The following is a 17,275-nucleotide window of genomic DNA, read 5'->3' on the forward strand; positions in this document are numbered from 1 at the left end:
GGAGGAAGGGAAGAGGAACAGAGATTTCAGTTTCTAAACTTCCAGGGAAACTTGCAATAATGACTGAAGCTGACCTGGCTGACAATGCAGAGGCAGCAACAGTGGTTCTGCTGCAACCTGTCCACAGCAGCTCCCTCCCTTCCTTGAGGTTTCTTCCCTCCCCAAAAAACAGTGCCAACCCCACAGATCACAGCTGAGGGCCTCGTCTGAGTCATCCTCATGGGGCTGCCTGAAATTTGGCAATAGCTCACACCATCAACTTTTGATAACAAAATAGTTTTACAAGCCAGAGATTTCCAGACACCATCAGACCCCAGGGGCAGGTCTCAAGGCCACACTCTGGATTGGATCCTACTCCAAACCCAGAGCCAACCGTTCCAAAGCGTCACCCAAACGCAGCCACGAGCCACTTGAAGAAACATCGGCCGTAACTTGGCCCGAAGGAAACAATCCCAAAGAAAGGAATGAACCGGTTTGCTGGAAACATCAGCCTGAACTCTACCCACAGGAAAGGACCCTGTGTGTCCCCCCAGCCTTTACCTTGCCGATTGAAATCCATGGGTGGCTGTTTGCAGTCCTGAGCTCTGTGCCCGCTGGCCCCGCAGTTGTAACAGGAGAGGTTCCCGTTTTTTTTGTGGCTTGACCCGTTGCCGTTGCCCATCATCCCCTGTGCCTGGTACACCCCGGCCGTGCCCGCCATAAAGTTCTGCATGGGGGGCACGGCGAAGGTGGACTGGCCGGCCATGACAGAGTCGGGGGCCAGGCCGCTGTTGTAGGCCGTGTGCACCACGGGGAACGTGGTGCTGCTGTTGTACTGCTGCGTGTTGATGTAGCCGTTGCTACACAGCGGGTTGAAGGGCAGGAAAGGGAAAGTAAACATGGAAGGTCCTGAAAAGGGGTGCTGGAAATAGTTGGCGTAGCTGACGGTCATGCCGCTGGAGCCGCAGTTGCCGCTGCAGCCGCAGGAGCTGCACACCATGCAGCCGGGGGGCTGCGGCGGCGGCTGCTGGTGGTGGTGGTGATGGTGGTTCTGGTTGGGGACGGGGACGCTGCCGGACGAGCCGCCGCCGCCGCCGCTGCTACTGCTGCTGCTGCTGCTGCTGTAGAAGTTGTTGTCGGCGCCGGAGGAGAGCGTGGGGCTGGAGCTGGGCGCGGGGCAGCTGGGCAGGTTGGCCATGGTGGTGAAGGATGGGGACGGGTGGCTGCTGGAGGAGGCCGCGTTGCTGTTGGCGCAGAAGCTGCCCTGCATGGGCGCCACGGGCACGCTGCTCATGGCAGAAAAGGCAACTTTGGTGTTGGCTGTGTACAGAGCAGTCCGGGGGTTGATTATTGCAGGGGACACCGTTATTTGCATATTACTGGAGCAGGAAGTCTGTCCGGCCATGGTGGAGTCGGTGGGAAGAGACGACGACACCAGGAGTTTGATGGGCGGACGAGCCACATGGAAGACTGTGCTGGACGTCACCGTGGCAGCAGTGCTCGTCTCCACTATGAGTCCTGGCTGCTGGGCTGGTTTGATCACTCTGTCCAGAGCGGAAGCGTGGACGACTTTGGTGCGAGGCCCAAAGTTCATGGTGGACGTGGGGGAGCTGCTCTCGGCACCCCCCGACAGCACCTGCAGGGGCTGGTGCGGAGAGGACGCGGACATGACATCCACCACGGCGTTCCCAAAGCCCTTCTCCATCTTTATGCTGCCCCTCGAGCCCGGAGACACTTTATTCCTTTCCTCCAAAGACAAGAGGGAGTGCACGGAGGACGAGAGCAGCTTCATGTCGGCGGAGCCGCGCTCCGGTTTGTGCATGGAGCCGAGCATGCGGATGGGGGCCATGTGCGAGGGGCTCGGGGACAGCATCTGCATGGGCAGCGCGTGGTGGCCGGCGGGGCCCGAGCCGCCGTCGTTCTGCACGGGCAGCACCTGGGCCGTGGGCCTGGCAGAGCTCGAGGGGAAATGGTTCAGCAGCATCACCGGCTTCTCCTTGTCCGAGGCGTCCAGGTGGAGCTCCAGGCCTGGGGAGAGAGGCGTGGTGAGGACAGCCCTGGGCGGGGCAGGGGGCGCGGCCGCGGGGCTCTGCTTACGTCTCTCGTTCTCCTCGGCGCTGTCCGAGCTCTCCTCGCGTGCCTGGATCCCCATGGGGCTGGAGCTGGAGCTGGAGTACTCGGAGGAGCTGCCCTCCCTGGGCAGGGGGTGGGCTGCCTGATCCACGTCCACTCGCAGCTCTGCAGGGACAGGGGACACGCAGGTGACACTGGCAGCACCTCAGCAGGACACGGCCATGCTCAGCAGTTACAGGGATACATCACAAGTGGAACAGAGCAGCTGCCCTATTCCCACCAGAGCCATGGAAAAATCACTTTTTACTGCCCCCAATAATCACTGAAATCAGACTTTTTGCTTGCTGCCCGTGAAGCCAATGGCTTTTGGAAGACAAAGCTTGGGGAAGCAGCAGCCCAGGAAGGAGCTGACCCTCGAGCAGGCACAGCTGAGCACAGCAGGGTCCCCTGCTCCCCTTACCTGCAGCGTGGTTGCCCCGGATACTCTGGATAGGCCCCACGTGGGAAGTGGGGGGAACCCTGGCCACCCCACTGCTGGTCACTGAGGAAGGTGTGGAGGGGTTTAGGCACCGTTTCTCTGACTTCTCCCTACAGGGTGATGGAGAGAAGCGTGAAGAGACAGAAACTGGCTAAAACACAACCATAAATAAATTCATTTCTGAATGAACCCAAAGCAGACAAAGCCCATTGAACAATGCACTGCTGCTGTGCCCATTTCAAATGGAAACACTTGGAAATCACAGCAGTGCTGACCAGGACAGCCAGCAGTTAGGCTTGGACTATTTGCCATCTGATTGCAACACTATGCTCTTATTTGTCCAGGGTAAAACATCACCAAACCCTGACTAAACTCTAAAATTCTGTCACATATTATGTCAGCACACCCCAAACCCAAAGACAAAACAAACACAGTCCCAAGTTTTCCAAACAAACTCTGGAGAAACTAAGATTGCTGATAAATGCTGCCAAGGAGCTCTGAAAAATGGGCACAGATTTGGATTTCTAATTGCTTTGTAAGGAACAGCAGCAGCTGCAGAATAAACACTTTCCTGTCAGTGGAGATGCAAAAACCAGGACAATCTGTTGCATCAGTGTCCCCAAAGGGCTGTCACAGCTGCTTGGGGGCACTGTGGGACACTGAGGCAGCTCCTGAAGTAGCTGTGCTCCATCCACGTGGATTGGAGCCCAAAAAATTGTCACTTGCTAGGAAAAAACAGGCCTGACTTTGGGAGTGCATCCCCTGGGATTGCAAAGCCAACAGCTCCCACCAATGTCAAGTGGATGGGAAGCCCAACATCTCTGCAATAAATGTGATACAAGTTTAAAAAAACCTAAACACAATGTGTGTATTTGGTAGATTTAAAGATTTGGTATCCTTATCACAACCCTGAAGAGGCAGCAGTAAACCACAAAGTGCTAACTATTGTTTAGTAATGGAGATAATCATCATCCATATCTCCATGGGAATCATGGCAGGTTTGTGCTCTGGGAAGTAAAATTTGCATTTTTTGACCATAAAAGAAGTTCACCCAGCCCTCACTTACTTCTCCAGCTCCAGTTGGGTCTTGAGCTTCTTCTTTGCTCCCATGGTGAGGGACTCAAACTTATTCAGATCTTCCTCAGTAAGACTCAGAAACTTTGAAAGAAAAAATATGTTTAGTTTTATATCCTGAAATATTCTTATTCCCTTTTTTAGTGAAGAGTAATTCCAAAAGCCAACTTTAAAACCATTTTTAAATTCAAAGAAACTCTCTACTCCAGTTTTCAATTATAGTGTAAAAGGAAAGTGTGGGGGACAGGCATGAAAGGAAGAAACGTGCAGATTTAATTTAATTAGGTGTGTGTTTGATTTAACCAGTCACAATAAAGATGAAATAACTCATGTACATATTAAAATAGAATTAAATTAAAATAGAACTTGGTGCTATCAGTGAATTTAAGGATCTTAGAAAATCACTCCAGTTTTCTCAGTGTGTCATTTACCACAAAAGTGGAGCAAAAATATACACCAATAGTAAATTTAGTAATAAAATGTAGATAGATACAGACATTTATATTATGATGTAATTAAAATGAAAGGCAATGAAATATGCATAATAATATTTGTTTTTTTAAAAATAGACTGGAATACAGAGTTTTACTACATTATTAAAGATTAAAAAAAACCCCAGTATATTTCCCTTCTTATAATGAAGAAAATTAAATCAGAAGCCTCTGGTAAGAGATTGAAATTAAATCCATAAAATATTCCAAAGCAGCACAAAGCTCAGCCCAACCCTCCCTCCACTGGAGGGCGTTCCAGGCCAAAAGAAAGAGGACAAGGAATCTCCCACTGGAACTGGGAAAATGCTCCAAAACCTTGTTGAGAGACAAAATCCAGCACACAAGGTGTGATCTGGGACTCTTGCAATGCAAAGACATAAGAGATGATTTTTCCACAGGAATTTCTGCAGGAAACAAACCTCACTCACTCATGTTCATATTCATGCCACATGTCTCTGAAAATCTAGTTCTTAAAACAGGGATAACCAAATATTTTGGGAGAGAAATCAACCAAGAAGAAGAATTCCAGAGAAATCAACATATTTAGGTATCTCCTGCACACAAAAGGATGTCCAGGGAGCCAAGCAGAGCTGCTGAGGCAGCATCCCAGCTGGATCTCCAAGCCTTCCATGAGGAAGCCTGGGAGAAGCAGCAGCTGTTGGACAGCCCTGGACACAACACAGAGTGAGAACAGCAAGAAGGTTTTCATCAATTCATTACTGCTTTCAGAAAGTGAAAACCTCCCCAGCACGTGCCAGAAACTTGTGTGATCCTGGGTGCAGATGTTCCCAGCCTGGAGAAGGTGGGGATAATTAAAAGCTGCTTCCCTCCATTTCCCGCCCTACCTTCTCCATGGTGAGCTGTTTGAAGACGGGGTAATACTTGTGCAAGCGCAGCTTCCTGAGCCAGTCCAGGATCCCGTTCTGCTCCTGTGTCTGAGGGGTCTGAGGGCTGGAAGACATCAGCATGGCAGGGGAGGAGCTCTCCAGCTGGGAGCGATAGCCCAGCGAGGAGCCGGCGCTGCCCGAGTGCGAGCAGTGCGCCAGAGACGCGGGGGCAGCGGCCGAGTGCTGCACGTGGCTCTGGGAAGACTGAATTCCAGCCACCCCACAGATAGGTCTGCAAAACAGGAACAGGCCTGGGTTTAGTGTGATGAGCTGTGACAGCCAGAGATCAGCTGCTGTGGCCACAGAAATCGGGAAAAATTCACAGAAATTCTGGGGGAAACGACCCCGTTGGAGCCAAGGCATGGATTTGTACCTGCCCTGCTCCACAGCTCAGTAAAACAGGGCTCTTCTGGCAAAGGGGGAAGCTGATCTTCACCTTCAACAGAATTTTCTTTCAATAATTTCCTTCACTAATCACAGATATGAAATATTCTGCTGCCTCTCTGTGATTTAAAAAAGCTTTCGACAGAGCGGCCTTTGCATTATTAAAAAGAAGTAAAGAAGCCCAAATATAATCCCATGGAAATTTTTAATCTTTCCATATGGAAGTGGCAAAAGAAGCCACAATATTGGCTCCTTGAAGGTGGTCTGGGTTTTGTTGGAGGACATGAAAATTACCCCTTAAGAGAATGAATTATAAACAGGATAAATATTTCACCTTCCAGATGTTCCCAGCGTAGTTCCTACTTTATACAGGGAGGGGTTGCCAGGATCTGGAAACAAGGAACAGAGTCACAAATGGCATCAGTTTATGAAATGCAGTACAAAAAAAAAATATATTTTTAAACTTTATTTCAACTCACTTGAGCTCTGAAGTTGCTGTGAGGGAGATGAAGTGCTGAAGAACTTCCTGACGTGGTCATTTTTCACCACATGGGAAGGGAACGGGGCCAGGTACCTGCAGCAAACAAAGGCCCTGCTCTGTTAGAGCCTCCCAAATCCATCAGGATTGCACTCTGGACAACACACTTGGAAATCAGATTGGAAATTGAAAAGCTGAAACCCACCATGCAATTCTGAATTCTGGAAACTTATGGATATTCTTAATACCAAACCCTGTTACTCCAGGTTGTTTTAACTCTGGTGAGTGTTTCAGCAAAGACCCCTCATTCAGCAACCCTGAACACTTCTAAGGCAGAAAATGTTCAAATGTAAACGTGAAAATTGCCTTTCAAATGCAGGAACCTGAGGAATATAAAATAGAGATGGATCTGTTATTGAATTTCCTCCTCTTGGAGATAAACAGCAGATGCAGAGTCTGGCAGTTTAGGGCAAAACTTCTGTCACATTTTCCCTGTGCCTCTTCTAAGGGAAAAAAGCCCTTTAACAGCATTCCAGCTCCTCCAGGGGCCTGTGGGACAAGGGATGGAGGGGCAGGACAAGGAGGGACAGCTTTGAGCTGGAAGAGGATGGATTTAGATAAAATACTGGGGGAGAAATCCTTCCCTGGCAGGGTGGGGAGGGCCTGGCACAGGTGCCCAGAGCAGCTGGGGCTGCCCCTGCATCCCTGGCAGTGCCCAGAGCCAGGCTGGACAGTGGAAGGTGTCCCTGCCATGGCAGGGGTGGGATGGGATGAGCTTTGAGCTCCCTTCAACCCAAACCACTGTGGGATTGCACCAAAAAAAGCCAATTTCCCAAAGCTGTGCACCTCGCACAGCCAGAGGCGTTTCCCAGCTGGAAAGCCCAGAGTTCAGAGCTGAATTTCACAGCTGAGCAGCACCTTGGAGCAGCTTCTCCCCTGCTCCAGAGCTGCAGCTGAGCCCTGGCAGGGCAGTTGCTGCTCCATTAACCCAGATTTGCAGAGGCTGTTGTTCCCAAGCAGCAGGCACACACACATTCCCTGCAGCCTCCCAAAGTCTCCTTGGAGCACTGCAAGGCACTGGGAATGCTGCCTGCCATGAAAAACAATCCAGGCATGCACCTGCTGGCTGCTGCCTATGGAAAACCAACATCCACCATAGTTTAGGGCAAAAAAAAAAAAAAGTGGAAAGGAGAAGCTCTAATAAAGTGAATTAATATTTTAAAGTGTCATTTGATTTTATAATAATAACATATTAGGATCAGAATGATATTAATATTACAATAATCTCGTTTTGTGTAGATAAAGACAGTAGCAGCTGAAAGGAATTTAAGTCACTCCAATTTTCCTAGGAAAATCATATTTAGAAAGAGAAACCTGATGTGATCTGCTACAGATGATGATATTTAAAATAATGGTTTATATTAAATAATGGCCAGATGATTTGTGATAATTTGAGGAGGTACAAGATAAGGCTTCAAAAATTTCTTAGCTGTTAAAGACTTCCAAAAATGTAACAATTTAATAATACCTAAATACATACCTAACTTTTTAAAATTAAAGTAAAATGACAACCTAAAATGACTGAGAAAATAAAAACTCTGTGAAAGGGGGAAAAAAATCCCCACAACCCATTCCTCAATACAGAACGGTGAATTTTCAGGCTTCTATTTTTCCTGAGTTTTGAGTGGTTGTTTTAAAAAATTCTGGTTATTTTTGAGTCCAAACCAAACTTTTGCAAAACCAGTGATCCTCTATTTGTTCTTCACAAGGAATGAGGAAATATCAATTCTCCAGGAAGCTCAATACAGAATATTATTACCATCTGTATTTCTCAAGAAAGAATTCCTGAAAATTTGTTATGCACTGGAATTAATGGAACATCCAGGAAAAAAGCTTAGGATCAGGCTCTAATTTCTTTGAAGTAATTTAGAATATGGAGATAATATTTCTATTTCCTGGTTTTTTTTTTTTTTCTTTTTCTCAGTGGAAGAAGCCCAGTGTCAAGATAAAAACTCCACAAAATCCCAGCATACCTCAGGTCTGATTCCAGGTCCATGTGGTTCCTTTCCAGGTAAAATGAATCTGGACCAGCTAAGCAGGGAATGAATTTCTCCAAGTTTTCTTCTGGATAGAGCTGAGACAGCTAAAGGGGGAGGATATGACAAATTAAACTTGAAAAGTTTTGTTATTTCTATGAGGTTCAAGCCACTGCCTGTTATAAATGAAATATTTTATGAAATTCAATCTGAATTCTCTTGGCACATTTTGAGAAGTATCACTGAACAAAATTAGAGAGAGGGACAAAACATTTTTTTCCTTTTCAAAGTGTTTTTCTTATTGTCTTTACCTTTGAAATGAATTCAGTCACTTCAGCAGAAGATTTGGTTACCAACGTCACCGAAGAATCAGACCACAGGACCTTGGGGAGGAGCAAGAAGGATTTGCTTTAGTAATTAATTGAATTTGGTTCCTCAAAATTCAGTAATTGGTATCAACTGTCCCTCACAGATGTTGTGATGGGTGACATCAAGAAGGAAACACATTTTTTTTGTGCACAAGGACAAAATTGCTGCCCAATTCTTGCTGTTTTTACATTTGTCAACTGCCCTGGATGCTTGGAAAAGCCCCTCAGAGTTTACACAGCCCTTACACCCTGCAGACATCCAGAGTTAAGCAAGCAACCACGGAGTAATGGAATTTTTTCTCCTCATTATTGTTAAAGAAAACAGCTGGTTTGTAGGATCTGCTTTCCAACAGGAACAGCTCCCCCCACACAAGGCTGCCTATTGCTAATTAATCAACTCCATATGCCAGAAAAATTGAGAATGGCAGCAAAAATCCAGGCAAAACCTTCCCAGTGAAACCTGCAGCTCCTGCTCCAGACTCCATCTTGTCTATGCTCTAAAAAAAGGGAATAGTCAGTATTTCTTCCCACACAAACAAGCCACAACACCCTTGGATATTGAAGCATTTATTGCTTGGGAGATAAGTTTAATCAAGCCAAAAATCAGCATTTCTTGGCTTGAGGAAAATCAGCATGAGACAGGCGAGGGGTGAATCCCTATGGATCCAAAATGTCCATTGGAGCATCTGGGAGGCAGCTGGATCCAGAGGGAAGGAGCTGGGTGGGAGTTTGGGGATCACAGAGCAGCCTCTCACATGACATTCGTTTCAATGACAACTCCAAACATACACTAAGTTTTTCCAGCCATCCAAAAGCTGCCAAAATGAGTGGGGAGAGGAGAGGATTTCAAAATATATTACATAAGGGAGGAATTTCCTCTCAGCAGAGCTGTTACACAAAAAAAAAGGGGGGAAAAAGAAGACAGAAACTTGAGCAGTTTTACGAAGTTTGTGGGTTGTTTTGTTTTTAAGTTTGTAGTAAATAAATTTTTTTTTAATTCACAAGGAATTTCAGAAAGTACAGGAAATATTCTCTTTTTTCCTAGCTCTGTAATAACTCAACAACTGTCATGACTTCTGTTTAAACTTGAATTTTCAATACTTATAAAACAATAATGTGAACTGTAAATGGGGGGAACAATAGCACTGCAAACACTAAACTGCTCCATCCATTGACTTGCTATTCCCAAGCTCCTAAACTGAACAAAACCATTCCATAATTGGGTTTTTAACCCAGCAAACAGCAATTTATCAACTCAGCTGAAGTCTCTGCTCTTCCTTCAGTTCAAGCTGTTGAGGCAAACACTGGGTACAGTAATTTCTGTTATTTATAGAAAAATTTGTAATAGGAAAAGAAGTTTCACGAGATCTTAATTGGAGTGGAGACAACTGCAGGCTTCATACAGAGCTTGAAAAGCCCTTGGAAAAATCCTGTCTGTGATTGATGACATTTGGAACAATTGGGGATTCAGGAAATTTGGGACATTCTCCATGAATCCAGCCCTGCAGAGGTTAATGCTGCCAAAATCCCAACAGATGCTGAGGAGTTTTAAGGAATAACTTGGTGAAAGCTGCGGATAATTGGGATTCTCCCACCTGATTCCTTCTGAGTTCTCCTTGTCTCACCCCCACTTTGTCTCATCAAACAAACCAAAGCTGTTTTCTGTGCATCCCAAACTTTGGAATACCTGACTCCAGTTTGTCAGCTGCTCAGCAGCACCATTCCCATGGCTGCCATTGCTCCAGGGGATGAACAAGGAACTCATCCCTGCAGGGGGATGGGAGCAAACCCAGGCTGCAGCAGGGGGAAGCTGCTGCTGCTGCCCTGGGGGCTGAGCCACTGTCAGTGCCACTGGGACTGCTGCCCCTGCCACTCTCTGTGCCACTGTCAGTGCCACTGGGACTGCTGCCACTGCCACCCTCAGTGCCACAGCACTGCTGCCACTGCCCCTCTCAGTGCCACTGGGACTGCTGCCACTGCCACCCTCAGTGCCACTGCCAGTGCCACAGCACTGCTGCCACTGCCACCCTCAGTGCCACTGCCAGTGCCACAGCACTGCTGCCACTGCCACCCTCAGTGCCACTTGTCAGTGCCACAGCACTGCTGCCACTGCCACCCTCAGTGCCACAGCACTGCTGCCACTGCCCCTCTCTGTGCCACTGTCAGTGCCACAGCACTGCTCCCACTGCCCCTCTCAGTGCCACAGCACTGCTGCCACTGCCACCCTCAGTGCCACTGGGACTGCTGCCACTGCCCCTCTCAGTGCCACAGCACTGCTGCCACTGCCCCTCTCAGTGCCACAGCACTGCTGCCACTGCCACCCTCAGTGCCACTGGGACTGCTGCCCCTGCCACTGTCAGTGCCACAGCACTGCTGCCACTGCCCCTCTCAGTGCCACAGCACTGCTGCCACTGCCACTCTCTGTGGCACTGTCAGTGCCACTGGAACTGCTGCCACTGCCACCCTCAGTGCCACAGCACTGCTGCCACTGCCACTCTCTGTGCCACTGCCAGTGCCACAGCACTACCCCCACTGCCACTATCAGTGCCACAGCACTGCTGCCACTGCCTCTTAGTGCCACAGCACTGCTGCCACTGTCACTGTCAGTGCCACAGCACTGCTGCCACTGTCACTGTCAGTGCCACAGCACTGCTGCCACTGCCATTCTCTGTGCCACAGCACTGCTGCCCCTGTCAGTGCCACAGCACTGCTGCCACTGCCACCCAGGCCAGGCTGCCTGCAGCTCACACAGCAGCCCCTGCCCTGCCCTATCTGCTGGATGAACACCTCTCTGCTGGGAAGGGTTTGATTCCCTTTGCCAACACTTTCAGCTCATGGTGAAAATTCCCTTCCAGTCAATTCCCCCAGTTCTTGCTCCACTGAGTTTTCCTCGAGTGTAGGAATGTGCCCCCTGTTGATGGAGTGACTCAATTGTTCTCTGTCTGCTTAAAAAGGCAAAAAGCCCAGAAGTTTCTCTCCCAAAGACACCTCATAGGACCTTTGGGACTTCACCTCAAACCTGGGGCTGTCCAATTGGACAGAGGCCATGAGGTCCCACCTATGTAGTTCACTAGAAAAGAACAAAGGAAATATTTGCTTCTGTGGGGTGTTCTAGCAGGAGCAAGAACCTCTTGCCCCTGGCTTGGTTTTTCTCTGTAAGAGCTTCGTTATTTTGCCTTTTATTAAACATTTTTCTGTTTCCAACACTGCCTCAGAAGCCATCCTGCTGATTTTATGCCATTCAGGGTAGCTGGGCTATCTTGGGTGTGTGATGGGTTCCTCTGAGAGCTCCCAAGAGAAACCCAGCACTCAGCCCTGAGGAGTTCCCAAAGCTTTTCTGTTCTCTCCAACCTTTTGGAACCATATCCCACCACAGGCTCCCTCCTCCTGCCTCTTTCCAGCAGCTGTGCCCTCAGAGCCCACGCTGTTCTCTGTCCAGATTAAGACCTAAATTCTCTCTGGCTTCTGCATTCCAGCAGAAGAATGGACATTGGATATAGATATGGATAATATCCTGTAAGTGTGGCATCACATTTCCCCTAAATAAACACTGCCAAAATTTCCTCCATCAAAATGGTTTTTGGGTTTGTTTTTTTTTTTGCCAATCCCCACCTACCAACCTCTGCATCATCCACAGCCATTTATGACTTTCAAATCATGGATTAAAAGCTATCAGTCCCAAAGGAGCTCTGATCTCAACAAAGGATTTTTGGGATCTAACAATAAAATTTCCTCAACTCCTCCTAAAGTATTATCCTCCCTTCTTTCATAGGAAAGGAAACCCAAACTTACCTCAAAGGAATACTCAACATTTCTTTCATTCTTCTTGTGTGCCAGCCCCTTTAATTCCACTTTTTCAACACTCACTGTGGAAAAACAAAGAGAGAAGAAGAATGAGGAGGATGTTCCTCAATACAGGCAGAAGTGATGACTTTTGAGAAGTGCCAGGCCTTGTTTTGAGAGCATCCCATGACCTGTGGAGGTGCTCCAGGTGCCCAGTTCCAACTTCCTCCCTCAGGAATGTTGGTACCACCATTTGATGCTGTTTTCCAGCCTTGGGAGAGCTTCATTCCAAGCAGTTTCAACCCAAATAATCCACTCCAAGCAAAGCTCTTACCACCCCACTCATCTCTGTAATAACACACATGGAATTATCTTAATAACATCAAGGAACAAACACCATCCCTCCCAGGGGAACTGGCATGAGGAAGAGCTCTCCATGTTTTCAGGGCCTGGTTTTACAAGTTCACTTTGGTTTCATGGCTCTGTTCACATCCTGACTCCTCCCTTCCTGCAGCTTCACAGAAAAATTCCCTTGGAATAAGGTGTAAGAAAAACCAGGATCTGAGTGTGGGAAGGATGGAATGCCAGGACAGGTCAATTCACACATCAGATACTTGGTGTGCTGAGTTCTGGGAGACTCCCCCTTCCCAAGACACCCAGAGCAGGAATTCACCATGAAAAGCCTTTATTTCATCAACTTTCTATTCTCTTATAAATCCTTCCTGCCTCATGACTGCACACATGGGGATCCACACATGGATTTTTCTTATAAAAAGCCAATTTACATTGGCTTAAAACTTCAAAAGCAGAATTATCCCAACCCAGAGTCAGTAAAATTTCACCTGTGAGTGCCAGGTGCCTGAAGGGACACGTGCTGTGCACGGAGTGTTTGGACTGAGCAGTCCTAACAAGCAGAGCCCAGAATTGTGTCACTTTATTTCCAGAGGATCCCCATTTACAAGCTGCTTACCTGTTTTCAGGACTATTTATTATTAACTTTTTGTTATCAGTAAGACTCAAACCAATGTTTATCACATGGAACTTCCTCCTGAGTGCCCAGCAAAACACTGCAGTGAAATGACAGCAGCACCATTGCAACAGGGACCTGCCTTGGGTCACCTCCCCTGTCCCTGTCCCCAGGGAGGCTCCACCCAAAGAGAGCCTGAGTTCCCTCTGTTTCCCAACAGTTGTGGCCTGAAGGTTTCATTGAGACCTTTTCAATTGTTTTTATTGTGTTCTCAGAGAATCCCAGAATGCTTTGGGTTGGAAAGGACCTTAAAGCCCACCCAGTTCCAACCCTGACACCTCCCACAGTCCCAGGGTGCTCCAAGCCCTGTCCAGCCTGGCCTTGGGCACTGCCAGGGATCCAGGGGCAGCCACAGCTGCTCTGGGCACCTGTGCCAGGGCCTGCCCACCCTCCAGGGAACAATTCCTGCCCCAAATCCCACCTAAATCCACCCTCTGGCAGTGGGAGCCATTCCCTGTGTCCTGTCCCTCCATCCATTGTCCCCAGTCCCTCTCCTGGGGCCCCTTTAGGGGCTCTGAGCTCTCCCTGGAGCCTTCTCCTCTCCAGGGGAGCACCCCCAGGTGTCCCAGCCCTGGAGCAGCTCCAAGGGCTCCTCTGGGCTCGTTCCAGCATTCCTGACTCTGGCAATCCCAGGGCTGGACACAGCTCTGCAGGTCCTGCTCATTTCCAAATGTTACCACCTGAGTCTTGGCTGCTTGAAAAATCTCTCCTTTCAGTCTTATTTGCAGTGAAAATATTGAAAGGCCCCCAAATTCAGCTCCACAGATGTTTGTGGCTGTCTTTACATGGAGAAAATGAACATTCCTGTTCTGATACTCACAACTGTTCCTCCTCCATGTAACTCCTAATTACAATTACATCAATCTCTAGGCTTAGAATAATGTCAATTCATTACTTACTGCTTTCTCCTGCACATTCTGCTTTTTGGAGAGGTTTGTTCCTTTCAAAAGAGTTCACTGGGTTCCTCTCACGCTTCTGAAATGATTTTGTGCCACATGCTGAGCACCACAGGGATAAATCTGCTCAGCAGACATTGCTGAGCCATCCACACAATATTCAGTGGTATGAAGGTTTGAACATGAAGATTTGAAAAGGTTAATTGAAAAAAAAAAATCTATCTCAGTACATTTCTTTAAGAGAATTCAGGGCCCCCTGAGTTGTGATCGCAGCTAAAATAAACTGAATATTGATTGGAATTATGAGTACTACAGGATTATAATGAGAAAGAATGTGTAAAATGGGTATTGAGAGGGGGAATGTGGTGAAGCAGCTGAAAGATGAGCAAATAACTTGCAGAAATCCTGGTGTCAACTGCTGCAACATCTGGTTTTGAAAAACACAGCCTGTATTATGCAACATTTGTTGTTTATAGCAAACCCAGCATCACTTTTCTGCAACTGTTCTTATCATTTGGCATTTCTAAAGGATTCAAAGCCCATCTCTTCCAGACATTCATTTTTCATCTCCAGCAACTGCAGCAGAATTGGATTACTCAGAGACATAAACCCAAGCTATTCCTGTTTTACTCTGTGGGTTAATAACAAACCTTAAATCACCCCTGGATCTCGTGGTGCTGACAGTGCCACAACCTTTTCCTGCTCAAAGCATGGGCTGAGCTTGCCCAGTGAAGAAAATGCACTGCAGTGAATTTATCATGGAAAAGGATTGCAATTAGAAAAATGGACCTGTAGGTAAAGATCAGATTTACTGATCCTGTAAGATGAGCTCTGTTCTAGAGCAGGAAATGCAGCTCATGTCCTGCAGGACAGGCTTTAGGGACAACCAACTGGGTAATTCCTCAGATCACACAAACAGCTCCAGGAGTTTTCTCCCAGCTAGCTAAAATATCATGAAAAATGAAAAACATCACCTGCCTGAAGAAATCTTGTTTAATTTATCAAGTTGTATGTTTGTGTTCTGTGGCCTCTCACCTACTCTGTGTGTTGTTTAACTTCTGGCTGGTTTTATTGAAATAACCTTCCCAAACCTACCCTGAAGCTTAACTTTATTCAATCAGTGCTACAGAACTGCAGAAGAAAAGGTGCCATCCACTAAGTACAAAGGGAAGGGGAAAAAAAAGGGATTTTTATTTACTTCTTTTACTCTCATAAGCTCAAAGAGCTGACTCTACTCAGTATCCCAATGAATGAATCCAGGAGCAGAAAACCCTTGGTACAGAATTAAGGACACATGATACTGATGGCTTTTCAGGATGCTGAATCCAGCAAAACTCCAACTTCCCAACCCAGGGGACACAAAAAGTGAAAAGTTTCTAATTCAGGGGATTCCCTGAGTATATTTGCACTGGCAAAGGGGCACAGGAGGCCTTTTGCTGTGGGGATTTATCCAGAAATATCTGGGGAATTCCAGCAGGTGAGTGGAACAGCTGGATGAGATCCCCAGGAGAGGGGCAGAGGAAAACCAAGGGGGCTGGAGAAGCTCCAGCAAGGCTGTGGTGCCACCTGCCAGGACCTTCTGGCATCATCCCTGAAGGGCTTTTCTAATTATTATTATTATTATTATTATTATTATTATTATTATTATTATTATTATTATTATTATTATTATTATTATTATTATTATTATTATTATTTTCTGCTTTCTCTGAACACAAGAGAAGCGTTTTCCATGTCGTTTTGGAGCCCATCTGATGGTGTCCAGCATGGAAGGCTGAGTGTGGAACCCTCCAGCACTGAGGCACAGCCAGGGACGTCACCTCCTCTGCTGCCCCAGAGCCAGGGCAAACAGCCAGGGAGCCTGCACACATTTGATTCAGCTCTGCTTTCCTACTTTTCCTATTTCCTGGGGGCTTTTCCCCTGTTTTTTTTTTTTTTTCCCATTTCCTATTTTCATATTTCCTGTTTTCTGTTTTCCAGCTGAGGATTTTCACCCTTTTGGCTGATATTGGATTGTTTCTCATCTGCTCACTTCAGTGCTCCTGTGAAGGGACACACAATTCCCTCCCTCTGCTCACACCAGGTGTTAAATCCTCTGCATTTCTGATCTCCCTCTCCAAAAAAAAGCAGGAGTTTGGATCTCCTCCTCCTCCCAAAATGTCAGCAGCTACACAAAGCAAAAGGCCAATTCCAACCCTTCAGGATCTGCCATTCCTGGCTGCTAAAGGTCAGGGTAAAACCTGCACTGGGTGTGGGCCAGGGCAGATGAGACATTTTGAGAAGCCACATCAATCAGATATTGATCTTTTTATAATTGCCCCTTTACAGCTTCTGGATCCATCCTAATAAAAGGATTAGCTAGATCAGTGCCTCAATGCAAATGGAGAATTTTGTGCTCCTCCTGAAAAAGTAAAAGTAATGAAAGATAAATCAGGAGTGTTGATTGTGGCCCAGCCCTTTTCCATAAAATCCAATATTTCACCATTCCATACCTAGAGGATTTCCTTTGATGAAATCCCTGGGTGCAGGGTCAGTTTGGGTGGGATGTACCATGGAAATGCCACTCTCCAGGGGCAAAATCTGAGTCTCCTGAAACTGGGCTGAACATTTTGGTTTGTGCTACTTGACCAAAAACAGCAGAAAGGCTGTGAGTTATTTTTAAATAATAATAATAATAATAATAATAATAATAATAATAATAATAATAATAATAATAATAATAATAATAATAATAATAATAATAATAAACCTAGGTAAAAAACACAACAACAACAACAAAACCTCCCAAAAAAACAAAAACAAAATCCCAAAACAAACAAAAACCAAACAAAAGCCACCAAAAACTAACAAACAAACAAAAACCCTAGGTAAAATCCTTTCTATAGCAGGCCACAATCATAAATGAGGCCTCTAAACTACAAGATTTATTAGATTTTCATTCATGGAAAGAGGCATCAAACACCATGACAAGCAACTGAGTTTGTGCTGAAAAAGTGGAACAAAAGGGACCTCATAAAATCCTTTCCACATCGCTGTTGACACAGAAGTGGGCAGAAATGCAGCACCACCACTTTCACAAGGCATCATCATCAGTCCTGGTGCTGAAGAAATGCTTCCAAAGCAGCATTACCCAACTGCTGCTGCCCAGCAGATGCCAAAATCTGGGAACAAAATCCCACAGAGGCTCCCCACAAACCCTCCAGGATTTATATTCCCACATCCACCGGCAGGAGGGAAGGAAAACAGAGACAAGAATTTATTTGCTCCATGCAAAGCACATTCATGGCAACAAAAGACCAGAAATTAAAGGGGTTTGTGGGC

The 17,275-nt window shown here is 46.7% G+C and overlaps 1 protein-coding gene across 2 annotated transcripts in view; it reads right to left on the bottom strand.

Annotated features, from left to right (window-relative positions):
• ZCCHC14 (zinc finger CCHC-type containing 14) overlaps positions 1 to 17,275 on the bottom strand; it is a 51,961-nt gene that overhangs the window by 4,417 nt on the left and 30,269 nt on the right. For both annotated transcript variants that reach the window (XR_008508580.1, XM_036390106.2), the window contains exons 3-12: positions 12,041 to 12,114; positions 8,192 to 8,263; positions 7,878 to 7,987; positions 5,846 to 5,940; positions 5,701 to 5,755; positions 4,941 to 5,214; positions 3,597 to 3,688; positions 2,513 to 2,640; positions 2,077 to 2,217; positions 541 to 2,007 (exon numbers count right to left, since the gene is read on the bottom strand). Coding sequence is in view for 1 of the 2 variants with exons in the window: in XM_036390106.2 (XP_036245999.1) it covers positions 541 to 2,007; positions 2,077 to 2,217; positions 2,513 to 2,640; positions 3,597 to 3,688; positions 4,941 to 5,214; positions 5,701 to 5,755; positions 5,846 to 5,940; positions 7,878 to 7,987; positions 8,192 to 8,263; positions 12,041 to 12,114 (2,508 nt within the window). In the remaining variant the exon portion in view is untranslated. The remainder of the gene's footprint in view (positions 1 to 540; positions 2,008 to 2,076; positions 2,218 to 2,512; positions 2,641 to 3,596; positions 3,689 to 4,940; positions 5,215 to 5,700; positions 5,756 to 5,845; positions 5,941 to 7,877; positions 7,988 to 8,191; positions 8,264 to 12,040; positions 12,115 to 17,275) is intronic.

Source organism: Molothrus ater, chromosome 12 (assembly GCF_012460135.2).
Source record: "Molothrus ater isolate BHLD 08-10-18 breed brown headed cowbird chromosome 12, BPBGC_Mater_1.1, whole genome shotgun sequence".
Lineage (NCBI taxonomy): Eukaryota > Metazoa > Chordata > Aves > Passeriformes > Icteridae > Molothrus > Molothrus ater.